Source organism: Uloborus diversus, chromosome 1 (genome assembly GCF_026930045.1).
Source record: "Uloborus diversus isolate 005 chromosome 1, Udiv.v.3.1, whole genome shotgun sequence".
NCBI classification, from domain to species: domain Eukaryota; kingdom Metazoa; phylum Arthropoda; class Arachnida; order Araneae; family Uloboridae; genus Uloborus; species Uloborus diversus.
The window spans coordinates 29,067,111-29,082,961 of NC_072731.1; the positions used below are offsets into that span (position 1 = coordinate 29,067,111).

At 34.7% G+C, this 15,851-nt stretch overlaps 1 protein-coding gene across 1 annotated transcript in view; it reads right to left on the minus strand.

Moving 5' to 3' along the window:
* The window catches only part of LOC129234330 (location of vulva defective 1-like), a 196,802-nt gene extending 181,334 nt beyond the window's left edge, over positions 1-15,468 (minus strand). The window contains exons 1-6 of the mRNA XM_054868323.1: positions 15,459-15,468; positions 14,765-14,944; positions 9,459-9,676; positions 5,733-5,871; positions 4,221-4,342; positions 3,356-3,648 (exon numbers count right to left, since the gene is read on the minus strand). Coding sequence (XP_054724298.1) covers positions 3,356-3,648; positions 4,221-4,342; positions 5,733-5,871; positions 9,459-9,676; positions 14,765-14,944; positions 15,459-15,468 — 962 coding nt within the window. The remainder of the gene's footprint in view (positions 1-3,355; positions 3,649-4,220; positions 4,343-5,732; positions 5,872-9,458; positions 9,677-14,764; positions 14,945-15,458) is intronic.
* Between the last annotated feature and the right edge of the window lie 383 nt (positions 15,469-15,851).

The following is a 15,851-nucleotide window of genomic DNA, read 5'->3' on the forward strand; positions in this document are numbered from 1 at the left end:
TCCTTATATATAGTTAATAGGACACTGATATAAGGAAAAAATTAATCTTAAAAGAACGCACATAAATGTATAACCTCATAAATACAGTCCGAGAAAGACGATTTAACATTGTTAAAGCTATGCATATTTTTGGAACCAGCAAAACAAATATTTTATATTTATTCTGGCAAATAATTTTCAAACAAATATTTTGCGATTCTAAAATTGCTAACTTTATATATCTGCCATATAAAACTGGTAATTATATCCTTAAGAAAAATGTTAACTAAATTTACACCTACCTTATTGATTTCTCGCTAGTCCATGTGACGCTTTTGACTTCTCTACGTTCTCTGAAAAAAAGGATATAATGTAATAAAAAAATTGACAATAAATAGCCAATAAATAAAATTTCAAAGAAACAGTAATATTTGTTTCTTATGAAATTTTATTTATTTTCCAGATGAAAAGGTGCAATACGTGCAAAACTTTTGTTTTTTAAAAATAAGACATGAGCAACTGAGAACAAAGCACATGTGATACAAAATTTAAAGCAAAAGTTCAAGGACGGATCCAGCTTCTATTTGGGGGGGAGGGAGGGGAGGTAATTATCGGGAGTGGGGTCAAAGTGAAATTTTCAGGCTCAATAGTCGGTTTGTGGCGTATTTTCCACGTTGTAAATTCCCCGTTTGCGACTTAAGATAATACTTAGTAGTTTAAAGGGGGGGGGGTCGGGACCGTGACCCCCATGAAGCCCCTCTGGACCCACAAGTGCATGAGTTACATGAGATACAGCACGAGATACAAGAAATGCAACCAGGCCCGTGTCCAGGATTTCAAAAAGGGAGGGGTTCAAACTGTTTCTGCTTAAAACTTAGATTCTCAAAGGAAAGTAACTAAGCATGTTGAATAAACCATTTTAGTTCAATAACCAGAACCCTCCCCCCCCCCCCTTTTTTTACCTTTTGTGTGTTTTTTTTAATGATTTTTTTTTTAAACAGTTTAACAACCTGCAAAAGTGGAAAAAACTGCACACATAATTTGGTGGTATAGTCTTTTATACCACCAAATGCTAGTTACTTTCTTTTCTTTTTCCTTAAATAATATTAACAGGAATTTAATGAAAATATAAATTTGATACCAAACAACTGCTGTTTCGCATAGAAGCATTCTTCTGATATGTGAAACGACAAATTCACCCAGCAAACACTAAAGGCGTATCCAAAGGGTAATATTTGAGGATATATCCTTTTCCGAAACCCAATAAACTTTCCCTTTTTGACCATTAAAAAAAAAAAAAAAAAAAAAAAAACCCTAATAGTAAGCAAAGTAACCATTTCCCCTGCCCCTCTATTTTTTTCTCTTCTTTTGGCTGCATCATTGTCTAATACTCTCTTTAAATAAGTTTCCCCTGCATGCTCAGCATAGCCGGACTTTTCAGCCATTCCTTCATCGTTATTTTTTCAAATATTTAGCAATGAAGGTGCTTGGGAATCCTACAATTCAGGAAAATTTTTATTGTTAAAGATGGGTAAATATTAAAGAGGTTGAACACTGTATCAGAGTATTAACTCTAGAATTGATTAAAACTTAAAATACATTTTGAAAAATCATTTAATGATTCATTGTTTTGTTTTTCCTAGTGGGAGGGGTTTAACCCCTAAAACCCTCCCCTTGGACACGGCTCTGAATGCAACAGCTGTATTTCGAGAAATATAACACTTATATTATGAGAAATGTAATACCTAAGTTCGAGGTACAAGTTTGTTCTTTACCATGTGTACAAACTTTTGAGAAAGGAAGTAGCTAGTTCTATAAAGCGGATCATGGGCCTAGTCGCACTCTGGGTAGGTAAGTATCGCATGGTCGTTGGTTATGGCACGAAAACGGGAAAAATAAAAGACTATGATGTGTAGGTCCAGAACATTTTCTGTACTCGCCCTATCTCAAAAAAGCAATAAATGGTAAAACTATCATAATTTTAGAGTAAGAAAGATTGCAGAAGGTGCATTGTTCTGTAACTTTTCTCACACAAAACATATCAGCTCATACTTTCCAGCATAAATTGTATCAGTAAGCACATGGGGACTAACAAAAAAGTGAAGAAACAAAAAACAAACGTTTCATAGTTATTTTGCATCGTTAAAAGCTGGGAATAACTTATGAAGTTCATAAATTATTTCACGTACTACCTAAACATATTTTATGGATTTTCATAAAAATGTCACTTATATCCACGAAAATATCAACTTTTCTTTTAATAATACCAATTTAATTCTCAAAGTTTTCGGTCCAACTTTACCGAACTTTTCGAAGATAGAATAAAAGTGAAAAATTACAGTGAAATTTGAAGAAAAAAAAATTGGAAATTTGATAAAATATGATTGCTTTAAAGCAACTTTTCCCCACTTATGTTCGAAATATAGCAATGTAAAACTTTCATAGTTTCGTATACAAATGATTTGACAACTTATAAAATACTTTAAGTTGAATGTCCTAAAAGTTCTAAAAGATATCGAAGATCAAATGAGCTATACCTATACTCGGCTAGCCGAATCATCGCAAGTGATTGAGAACAGATAAATATGTTTTATTCACAGCGTATCAGCACAGAAAGTTTGCCGCCAATTTGCGACCGATTTCTTACGATTCGTCGTCTATCCGAGAATCCTCATATATATAATAGCCAATGACCAATTAACATTCCTGACGTCACGAACAATGAAACACTCGCGCCACGCATGATAATGTGATAATATGTCTTGGTAATGTTTAACATGCAGGGAAAGGCTTTATTTTGACAAGGCTGAACTGGATCCGGTAACTTAACTGTTTTACTGGTTAGACTGTCATTTCAGAAGAACAGTGACGGATGGTCATGGGGGTCATGATCCCCCCCCCCGAACTACGGGGGAAAATTTTGAATGTTTGCTTGAAAAATATAAAAAAGTGTCAAAACCATGAGAAAAAGTAAATATATTTTTGAATTCTATTTTTCGGGCATTACATGAAGTGGTGGATACAAAGAAGGAAGGGGGGTATCATGGGAGTCGTGACCCCACCCCAATCTGTAACAACACTTTTTAATCTGTTATAAGGTTCATTGCATTTGCGTAGTGAAAATGACGACTTGAAAAAATAAGAAAAGAAAACCTGACCGAAACCACAAGAGAGAGTAAATAACTTTTGAATTCCTTTTTTGTGGGGGTATTACGTATCACTTTTCTATTTATATGTAGGCAGTACATTAGCTTTGCTTGAGACAGTCTTTTCTTCGCAGCAGTTATCTTCAGTCGCCAGTATAATGAAAAGAGTTTGCTAAATTTTAATAATTTTAAAGAATTATTTAAATTTGAAAGCTGGCGAAAATCATCACCTCGTATCCTCACGTGGATGGAATCTATGCCTAGGCAGATTCTTAGCGCACACCTCTTCATTTCCGAAGGCCTGCACTTCTCTGTCCGCTCTCGGGTCGAAGGAAAGGCAGGACAGCTCATCCAGCTGCTCGAACTGAATCGTGAACTCGATCTCATCCCCAACCTCTGCTGAAGTCCTCGAAGCGAGCAACTGCAGTCCCTCTGGGTTGGAAAGGACCCGGACCGGCAGGACTACCAAGTTGCTTGCTTCCAAGATGTTGGATGCTTGAAATGTTGCTTCATATTCTCCCACCTATGAAAAGAGAAAACATTTTGCTGAAATATCAATAACTAAGCTCCAGGGGCGTGCTCAGAAATTTTGAGGCTCGTCACAAATAACTTTTACGGGCCCCGCTCCATATTGTTTACACCTCTGTCTTTACATATATTTCTACTCTCTTTTAAAAAATCTCGGGCCCCGTTCAGGTTTGGGCCCGCGCCAACAGGTGTTCCCCCCCTTCTCCTGTGCCCACCCCTGCTGAGTTTGGATGAACGAAAACATAGTGTGTTGTTAAAGCATAAAACATAATCTTAGCATGAAAACAATAACGCACGAAAGATTCCTTCATGCAATATACCGACAGCCCGGTTATCGCATCCAGAGACTGCAGTTTCGTCCTTGTTATGAACTCATCAGTCTGGAAGAGGGAATAACCGAGCCGGAGGCAGATGTCATCTCATTGAAGCTGAGAGGGCCTACAAACTGGTAGATAAAGTAAATGTATCTCACCAGCGAAAGTCCGCCAATATGGTACGGTTCAACTCATAAGTTGAAGGCAAAACTTAGGTATTAAAAAGAAGTTACCGTCCCTTAGCCAGCAGAACTACATGCAATATACCAGCAGCTCGGTTATCCCATTTGTTGGCACTCTCAGCATCAATGCGAGGACATATCTTGGTCCTTATTCCAGACTGGTGAGACCATAACAAGGATGAAACTGCAGTCTCTGAATGGGATAACCGGGTTGTCATACATTGTTTGAAGGTCTGTTATAGCCCTCGCTTAAGAGGGGTAACTCACTGCCTAAAATATTCCTTACTTATAATAAATACACTGTTTTAATTCGTTAGTTACATATATTCAACTTTTATAAGAAGTATGAAAACAACGAAAATGTTTTTTTTTTTTTTTTTTTCTAAAAATGAAGCAAATAACAGATGCCGTGATTTCGCATTTTATGCGAAGTTTATCTTCTTAACTTGGAAGAGAGAAAAGAAAACCAATCACGTTATATAGTTACCAAATGAAGTCATATTTCTAAGTTACATTTCGTAATTCATTACGTACATGTTTTCGTACAGAAATATCATTATTGCTTACGGATGTTATCCTAAGGTTTTTTGAAAAAATGTAACAAGTATTGAATTCATTTATCCATCAAACTTCATACCTAATGGAATAAATTAACTTTCACATAGTTTTTCAAAATGGTTTTTTTTTTTTCTTCAATTCCTATCGTGCTCGAAAAAAAAAACTTACCTTTTCATACATATGAAGAAAGGTATTATCGTCAGAAGTTTGATTCAGTAATCTACTTCCATCAAACATTGAATAGTACTTGACGGAACCTAACGTAGAAAGGAAAATAATTTCAAAATAAGTAATGATTTTTACGTACAAAAATTAGACCAGTTATAATCCCTCATTTTTGATATTCAGCTTATTCAGTTTTTTACAACGTTCTATTGCTACTTTATATTACATGCTGCGTAATTCATTTATTCATCATATTCATGTCTTACCATTATAAGATATCATCTCGATCCCTTAATGATTACTATTGCACAATTTGTCAATTCATTATTCACACTTTATACTCACCATGACGAATCTACGCATTGAACTTGTTCCTTTTATATTTGTTGCCTTCATGAATGTTTTTTTTTTTTTTTTTTTTTTTTTAACTTTTGCATTTTTTCCATTGGAATCAATAACCGTCAAAGAAGTTATTTTTCGAAAGTATTTTTTTCTAAAAAATCATTTTTTAAATACATTTCATAAAACAATTCCCAGACAATTAATTACTGAATAATAAATAATTAGTAACTGCTACAAGGAATAAATTGTATTTTTTGAAACACAAAATGAAACAAAAGAACAAAAGAGATTAAGTTCTTCTTATCTTTCTTTTTTTTTTTTTTTTTTTTTTGTAAAGCAGGTACTTGAACTTTAGGGAAAAAAGCAATGTTTCATAGGACCGTATGCAATTGATTATTTACTAATTTTATTTGAAAAATAGGTTTCGTCAACAAGCAACCAATACTTGACGTTTTAATACAAGCACTATTAAGCAGTATCAGAAATAGTAAACTGAAAACTGCAAAAACAAATCATACCTGATACTTTGCAGGTAAAAAGAGCTACTGAGTTTATGGGTATATCACTTCTCTCTAAGCCATGAGGATCGCGACGATTCGAGTCCAGCTCATAACTCAAAGTCACTTCCAAGGTACCAAGTTTCTCTAACACAAGTACCTACGGAGAAAAAAAAAAAGAAAACCTTACACTTGTGCATTTTAGGATTTTTACATGACCTTAAGTGCTCTATCAAGTTCATTTAAATTAAAACGCAAGTAGTTCATTTCTGCGATCCTTATATACAGGTTGTTCCGTTTTAACCTGCAAGACCTCTATTTTAGCAACCGTTAGTCCAAAATGCATACTTACAATTGCAAAAGTGTTCAAAATCAGATGCAGAGTTTAGGTATTGAAAGTTTGAAGTAAAAATAAAAATGAGTCAAAAAAAAAAAAAAAAAACTTTATACGTGCTCCAGGTCCCCTAACTTATATTTAGGGAAATAATCTCCATTGATAGATATTACTGTCACAAAAACCTTGACATTGGTGAGACCAAAACTAAAGGAGATATTCGAGTTTAAAGTTTTAAGGGACCATACAGAAGATGAGATTGGAACTTATCACCCTTTCAGAAGAATGACAGGGTTTTGAAGTAAAAGAAAAAAGGATTTATATTTTTCAATGCTATTCAAAAATACATACAAATGTTATGTCATGATACGCAAAAATACAATACAAAACCTCGAACCGTTTGAAAAACCATACTCCGTGTACACATGTAATATTAAACACTTGTTAACCGCTATATTTCCCCCCAAAAGATGTTATTGACGGCGAGTGTAAAGTGGTGCAAGTCACAAAACGCTGCATTTCATTTCACGGTGAATATTGGTCGTACTAATGTCAAACTTAATGACAATTTAATAATATTTTTTGGTAACGTTTGACATGCAGAGAAATGCTTTGTCTTGACAAGGCTGAACTGGATCCGGTAATTTAACTGTTTTACTGGTAAGACAGTCATTTCAGCGGAATGAAGAATCGAAAAAGTGGTCAAAAATTGACGCTATCTACTGAAGTTTAGGGTTAATCCACTGAAGTTAGGGTTTAAATTTCAACTATCAAAATATCACCAAACAGGCAATCGCTTCGTTCAAATGTAGAAGGAGTTTTCACTCGTCATGCATTGATGGGCGATTTTCTAGTTGCTAAAGAAACACCTATTAAATTTGAAAGTAAATATTGGATTTTCACTTTAGAAGACATGCGTAAATAAAGGCCCGCTTTGATGAGAGAGGGGGGAGGGTGAAATTGTAAATCTATGACAAGGGAGAAGGAAGGGGGCAACAAGAAGTGCGACATTCCAATTCGGAATTAATATGCTTATGAAAAACAGCGTGACACGTCACAACCGAACGGGAAGGAGTAAGATGAAGTGTGACAGTTCGTGATAAAGGGGGAGGGGGACAAATTTGTTGAAAAAAAAGTGTGACATCATTTATATATACAGGGTGTACCGTTTTAACCTGCAAGACCTCTTTTTTCGCAACCGTTAGTCCTAGATGCATACTTCCAATTGGAAAAATGTTCAAAATCAGATGCAGAGTTAAGATACTGAAAGTTTGAAGCAAAAATAAAAATGAGTCAAAAAATGCAAAAATTAAATTTTTTATACGGGCCTTAAGTCCCCTAACTTATATTAAAAGAAATAATCTCCATTGAAAGATATTACTAGCACAAAAATTTTGACATTTGTGCAACCAAAACTCAAGGAGACATTCGAATTTAAATTTTTAAGGGAACGTAAAAATGATGAGATTGGAACTTATCGCCCTTTCAGAAGAATGACAGGTTGTCGAAGTAAAAAAAAACGCATTTATATTTTTCATTGCTATTCAAAAACAAATTCAAATGTTGTGTCCTGAAACGCAAAAACACACTACAAACGCTCATACAACTTAAAAAAACACACTTTATTCGTACATATAATTTCAAACCCTTGTTAACCGCTATATTTCCCCCAAATGGTGTTTTTGACTGCGAGTGTAAAGGGGTATAAGTCACAAAATGCTGCGTTTCATATCTCGGTGAATATTGGTCGTACTAATGTCAAACTTTTTGTGTTGGAATTATTTTTCATTGGAGATTATTTCCCTGAATATAAGTTAGGGGACCTAGAGCCCGCATAAAAGGTTAAATTTTGGATTTTTTGACTCATTTTTATTTTCGCTTCAAACTTTCAATATCTTAACTCTGCATCTGATTTTGAACATTTTTGCAATTGGAAGTATGCATCTAGGACTAACGGTTGCGAAAACAGAACTCTTGCAGATTGAAACGGAACACACTGTATATGGAAAGCTATCTTGTGTACGGAATGGCGCAAATCCCGTACACAAGTTACCCCAGGGGCGCACTCCCCATCTAAATATCGTTAAGTCCTCCCCCCCCCCAAAACGTAACAGCCCCCCTAAAAATTTCAATTGCGCAGTCTGCGCCAGGAAACCTCCTAGGTGGCACCCCTGAGTTACCCAAATAACTAAACTGCAGTCTCTTGAACTGACAAGGAGTATGCTCTCTTTCTGAAGGCTTTTCAAGGATGGATGTTTCGCACTTGAGTATTGAATTGGAGAAAACCTGAAAACCTCCGATCAAGTAGCTCGACGCAAGAATTTCACCTCCTCCCCTAATAATACAACCTAAAATGATGTCATTTGTCTGAAATGTCTTATCTGAAAATCGCGTGACGGTGACATTAGGGATCCTTTCGTGAAGCAGTCACGAAACGTCATTGGAAAATCGTCAACAAGCTTCAGCAACTTATGAATACCAACCCCTTTCAACGTCGCAGTCTCCATAACGTCACTAAATGACCAATCTCAAATTAATTGCTGCAGCGATGTCGTAGTGAAGTCACGTGAAACATGTCATAAACATGTCACTGTAAGACGTCACAACTACAGTAGACTCCGCTTAATATGATCACATTTGGACGAAAGTGATTTTATAACAGTAACCGACTGATTATAATATACGAGAAAAGTTGAACGTACCTATGTACAACCGGACAAGTCTCACCTGATACAATAAATCACCTGATATTATTTACCGTGATCACATAAAGCGGCTTCCACTGCATGTCATTCTGTGGATGACCAGTGTCGTCTAGCAGTGACACCCCTCTAGTATTTTCGGGGCATGTTATGCTGTCATGCCAGTTCTCAAAGCACAGACTACAGCACAGAGATCAGAACCTGACAACTGATAGTTATGAAACGAAATAACTACCACTAAACCCTGAGGTGGGCATGAAATCTCTGAAAAGTTTTCAAAATATCTCTAACTGCCTTTTATCGTTCAATTTTTTTTCCTCCCATACTGAAATACATGCGTGGAAAAGAAGTTCGTTGACTAAATCATTTTTATATATATATATATATATATATATATATATATATATATATATATATATATATATATATATATATATATATATATATATATATATATATATATATATATATATATATATATATATATATATATATATATATATATATATATATATATATAAAACAATCAATAAGAATGAAAACATAAAACATGTACATCATGTTCAAATGAGAAACATCAAAATGTCGATTTCGCTTCTTCAAACAACCGCTGATTCAATTGTACCAAATACAACAGTGCAGTAAATAAATCTGATTCTCAAATATAGATCCTCTCAGCCCATAGTGAATAGTGTTAAAACGATTCCTCACCTGTTGCATAAATATTTCTTCGTCAACATCATTATGAATTCGAATAGTTATGTTCCACTCCCCTTCCTGTTCGTAAGTATGCGTCTGGACAACATCTTTTTTGTCTGAAAATGATAGGTCGACATCTGATTGTTCATCACCAAAGAAGATATCTACCAGGGCGTTCTGGGGATAATAAATTTCACTTCCGCTGTAGAAAACTTTGAGGGTTATTTCGCCTAAAAAGAAATTCTTTTATTATTAGAATACCTCATAAAACTACTTCTTGTTTTTTGCTTCTTTTTTTTCTGCAAAGGATCAAAGTTGGAACATTGTGTATTATTCTTTACATAGAAGTGTTACAACATACTAACAACATTACTTGATTTTTGAGTGATCAGTAATTACTTCTGTTAACTTTTCCAATATTAATGTATCTAGAACGGGCATTGCAGAGTCATGGGCTTTGTATAAATGCATATTATAGTATGTATTATCTATTTGCAAGAGAACGTTCTAACAATAAATGTAATTCAATTCAAAATAAATGTTCAGAGTCGTTTTAATTCAAACTGTTCCTCTAAGTGATTTCTGTTAAGCAAAGCGTAATATCTCGATAAAGTGAGAGATTTTTCATAAAAACGAAAAAGCCACTTTTGAGGAAAGATTATCCACACCTCCAAAATATATTCCTCAAATTTCCTTTCGCAATTTGAGCCTAGGTTCTTTCAAGATCTATACTCCCTGAAGGTAAAATTGCAACACCAAGAATGTCCATGAAAATTAGAGGAGCAGTTGTGCAGAGATAGATAAGCAAATGGTTAAAAAGCAGGGAAAAATGATTTTTAATAAACCAACTCATTTAGTATCTAATATACCACACTCGGGCAGCTATACAGGCTTTAACCCGGCAAGGCATGCTGTCAATAATTTTACTGATGGTTGTTTCAAGTGGTGCTTAAAAGGTGATTGCTTCAAGTCACCTTAATCAAACTAGTTCCCCTGCTGTGCGCAGATGATCAATGTCTTCTGTCAGTGGTCCTCAGTTTATGTCACGTCCGATGAGATCCCACAGTTGCTCGATGATATTTAGTTTTAGAGCCGTTCAGGCTGTTACGAGTTTTCCGTGTGACATGTGGCTTAGCATTGCTTGTAATACCGTGTTGGGTGCGCCCTGAAACAAGGACAGAACGTAGCAGTCCGCTGTCAAATTATCTTCAGTCTGTACCAGTATGTACCTAGTACCGTGGCGTCGTAATGTGATCTAACATTATGCCATGTCACACTTTGATGACCAGTACTGTTACCTGAGCAGGTACCAGCCACAAGGGTACTATTAGCTGATCAGCACAGGGTTAGACGACTAGATTGATGTCAGTGTCATCATACCTGGACCATCGAATGGCATGGATAAATGCCATTTCTGTCTGTGGAGAAATGACGACAGTCGAGGGATATGGCAGTGACCCAGAGAACGCTGCAAACCGACGCATTTTGCCGAGCGTCACACCGGTCCTTCCCCGGATATCATGGTTTCTTGTGGCATAATGTTTCATCGCAGACACATCGACGACAGTTTGACAGCTACGTCAAACAAGTTACGGAGCCTGTTGTTCTGCTCTTCTTTCATACTGCACCCAACACGGTATTTCAGCAAGACAATGCCAGGCCGCATGTCACGCGGAAAACTCGTAACAGCCTGACCGGCTTTAACATCCTACTCTAGCTGACGGACTCTTCAGAGCTGAATCCCATCGAGCAGCTGTGGGATCTCAACGGACGTAACATGAACCGAGTACTACTGGCACAAACCACTGAAGATCTGTGCGCAGCAGTGGATGAGGCTTAGCCCTTACCTGGACTCAAGAAACCATCAATGAACTCATTGCCAGCAGACCTGTATAGATATTGAAGAAAATGCTTAATTTTAAACACGTTTTCTCTTTTTTTTTTTTCAATCATTTTCATATCCACATCACTACTGTCAGTCCTGCAATTTTCATAAGGCTACGCACATTCTTTCTTGATGTTGCAATTTCACTGTTGAGAAGTGTATAACATTCATGTGCCATCTTGAGATGTCATGTATGTAATTGAATCGTTTGTTTCAGAAACCCGTCAAGTGCACTTTTTTAAATTTTTAGAAAACTAATAAGACTTCCTAATTTTAAAATAAGTAAAAGTTTTGGGGTGGAAAAAATTTAGTGTTTCTTATTGCTTATTGTATTGCAAAAACAAATAATGCTAGGGGTTACTTAAAAATATTGTATTTTATTTATTTATTTTATTAATTTTTTTTAATTATTTATTTATTTTATTTACTTATTTTTTTGGCAAAAAATATTTTAAGTTTTTGTACTAGACGGGTTTCTGCAATAAAATAAAACTTTTTCAAATTTCAAAAAAATAGTTTTTGATTATAATATTGATTTTGAAAAGCTGTTGTAGGTTGTAAATAAAAATGCATGTTGTCTTTATGTTTTAATTTATTAAATATCAAAGAAAAAGTTGAAATATCAGTTAAATGAGAAACGCAAAATAAAGAAATAATCGAAGACAAACCACACAAAACATATCATCTATGCATATAGACCAAGCCTAATGTTTGAGTTTTCATTCTACTCATCTTCATACACTACGTCGATGTTTCAAGCGACTTGGGTCGTTGGCCACTGGAGGATTTTATCAAAAAAAAAAAAAAAAAAAAAACAATATTCGTAGCCTGTAGTATGCTGCCGTGTGCAAGTAAATGGCAGTAATTGCAGCTTTTTCATTTTTTTTGCATTTTTGTCATCTATTGTACGTTATCTTTATTGTAAAAGCTCGCTTATTTGGTTTCCACTGAAAAACAAGGAGCGAAAAAGACGTCTAATTCCAGCATTTCCCTACTGTTAGTATTGAATCCAAAACGCGTTTTTTCAAGTAGAGTCTCGAAAATCCAAGGTAGTTGGGGCTCATGCCATCTCGGATATCTGAAAACTCGGATTATCCGGAAAATCCTTACACATTATATTTTTGCACTTTTTGGATGAAAGAATGAGGGGAACCCTTTGCTCCCTTGTACAAAGAAAAGGAAGTATTGCCTTCATGAAAAATTTATCACTGACATTTCAACCTATATTTCGCTATTAATTACCTCTAAACAAATTTTGATCTTTTTTTTTCCTTTTTTTATCCACGATGGCTGTACATATTTCTGTGAGCAAATTGGTAGGCAAACAAACATGCATTTTGCCAGTACCCGAATTCATTTTGATGAGTTTTCTTATAACATCTGTATCTATGTATTTGCAATTGTATACTGTATGTATCTCGCATAACACGAAAACAGTTAGTTGTAGAAGGTTTAAATTTTGTTATATACGTGTGCTGCGGCGATCAAATTGTGAATCTTCTTTTTAGACTACAATCGGAAGTTCCAAAAGAAACGTTTACACGTTCTTTGTGGTAGTCAATGATGATTTTACACATCAAGTTATTATCTTCCAGGTATCTCTTGGTCCATATTTTTAATCGATGAATATTTTGTGCTACAGGGAATGTTGTTGACACCAACCTCTTTATGCATTTTATTTTATTCTTTGCTTTCTGCAGTTAAGTAGATTTAACAAAAACTAAAAATTCTTCTTTTCAAATTTTAATGAAAATAATTTTTTAGTAACTAAGAAGTGTAGCTGAAACTATAATGTAGGCACCTCGAGTTAAGCGGAACCTCGAACTTTCGAGACTCGGATTTTTGAAACTCGACTTTATCTCGAAAACTCATTTCTGCAGATACTGCCGTTTACCTGCACACGTCAGTATATTTTTCCAACTTCTTCAGGTCATTGATTTTTTTTTCGTTGATCTTTATTTTTTCAGATGGAAGTGCGATCACAGTTGGGAACTCCGGAATTGCAAAATATTTTTTGTGTGTGAATGATGAAGAGGTTGAACTGTCAATAAATTGCTTAGTAACCACTTTTCTTTGGTCAGCAGTTGTAATAAAACTCTTTGCAAGTGGATACTTTAAAAGGAATCCTATTTTCCTTTCGAATTTCCCTCCTAGAAGTTTCATCGTTGTAAAAACGAAACAAGGCATACACGAAATATGCTGCAGAAAGTCGCCATGTGATTTCACTTGGCGGTTTTCAGCAATAAACAGAGATTTCAAGACACAATAAAACCCATTAAAGCCGCCCAAAAGCCTTAATATTTGACATGTTTTTGCATCAGGCGGTGTGCCTAAAGTCGGCCATTCATAAGCTATAATAATGTTCTTTTTGAAAAAAAAAAAAAAAACGTCAGATGACAGGTTTTTGAAATAAACGATTCAATTATAATTTCGAAGCTTGGAATCGGTTTGTTTAAATCGTTGTATCAAGTTCTAATATTTAATAAATTATAGGAATGTGAGGTAAAGTAAAATATGTAAGATAGCTAACTTTTTTCAAAATGAACAAGTTTTTGTGAAAATGGAATTTTGTTTGAATATTACAGTGAATGAAAAAAACAATGCATTTTATAACAAAACTTGCACTGTGTGTGTGTGTGTGTGTGACAGATTATTTTATTTTTCCTAATGAAATATTTTCTACTTGGTTAATTAAGAACATTTTTGATCAAATGAATGAACAAATAAAAGAATAAATGAAAAAAATGAATCGATTATGAAACAATCAAAGAATAAATTTATAAATAAGTGTGCTATTCATGAGAAAATTAAATGAATGAATAAAATAGTGCAAAGAAAAAGAGTGAATGGATGAATACATAAGTGAATTATTAAATGATGGAATGCAAATGAATCAATGAATGAACACGTAAGTGATTTAACAAATGATTGAACAAGTATACGAAATGAACAATTTGATTTTGTGCCACACACTTTTCTCTGCATGCATTTGTCTAAATGTATGTACAAACTTTAATATAAAAATAAGCTGAATATTAAATAAATAAATACTGCACCGAATATTAGCAGGTCTTAATAGTTAAAATCTTAATAACAAGAACTTTTCATTCCATGACAACAAAAATAAATTTTGACCTAAAACAAAATATTACCATGTGAGTATCAATTTTTAAAAACTGCTCGATAACTCTTCAACAGTCCAATTTCTCCTAATAAAGTACACGCAGCAAACAAGTATGCTTTGATCTTCTGAGGCATTTTTTTCTGGACACATACTACATGTGTTACTACATAGTTAACATCTTATCAGATAGACGGTGCTAAAAATAGAGTAAATATTTCACTTTGCCCTATATTTCCCTGCTTATGAACTTCTGAAACTATGAGAACTAGATAATCAACCAATTTTCTATAAAAGTTTATTCTATATTACCTGGCGGCGTTATTTTTGGAGAATCAGTTTCAACAGTCCAATTTCTCCTGATAAAGTACACGCAGCAAGCAAGTACTGATACATTTTCAGAGACAAAACCATCGGATGCGGCAAGAAGGATCGAGAAATTACCAGGTTGTCTGCACGGAAATACTTCATAAATGACATCAGAAATGGATTCTGAGGGGGAAAATTAATAATATATTTGAAACAGATTGTGAACTAAAACATTTGCGGCATAAGATTTGCTCAATTTACTGATTCTCAAAGCACTAAATACGACATTTGGTCACATTGGCTGTGACATCTTCTCAGAGCTCAACTTTTCAGAAGAGTCAAAAGTGAAATATAATCGTTTTGAATATTGTGAACTACCTCTAAAAGAGGTCGATTCCGAACTGCAATTTTGCGTAATTATTTGCTTTGCAAGTTCTTCTCAGAGAAGCTCTTTGCTAGATGTGTCGATACCGGGAGCGCATAGCTTTTCAATAAAAACGAATTCCAATAAAAATTGTTCTATATGTAACCAGGGGCGAATACAAGGGAAGGGTCATGGTGAGTTTAATCCCCCCTCGACAATTTAATCCATCCACATTGTGTTCAAATAATTCTTGAATAAAATGCAAACGATTAAAGTAATATTTTCAGTTCATTAATTTCTTTTAAAAGTAAATATTTAAAGTACTCGTATTACTTCCTTTCATTGTGTATGGAATTAATAAATAACGCTAGCTAATGTGTGCCCTATTTCGTTCCGATTTAGTGCTTTTATTGACTCTGAAGCAGTTTCAGAAATTTTTCGTATCCAAAACCCTATAAACTTCAGCATGACTCCCCCCCCCTTTCGTTAAAATGGTAGTCTGTATCCGCCCCTGTACGTAACTATCAACTAACCGAATACCAAATCATTCTGTTTCAAGAAATAAAGGAAAAAACATCTACATACTAATATCGTACCAGGGTTTTTTCTTGCTTTTTCACACCGCAAAACTTTTGGACAGTTAGAATTGAGGCAGTAAGAGGCAAAGGGATGTAAGTGGTCATTTGCAAGTTTTGAGTAAAACTCGTTTGAAGTTCTGATCCTTAG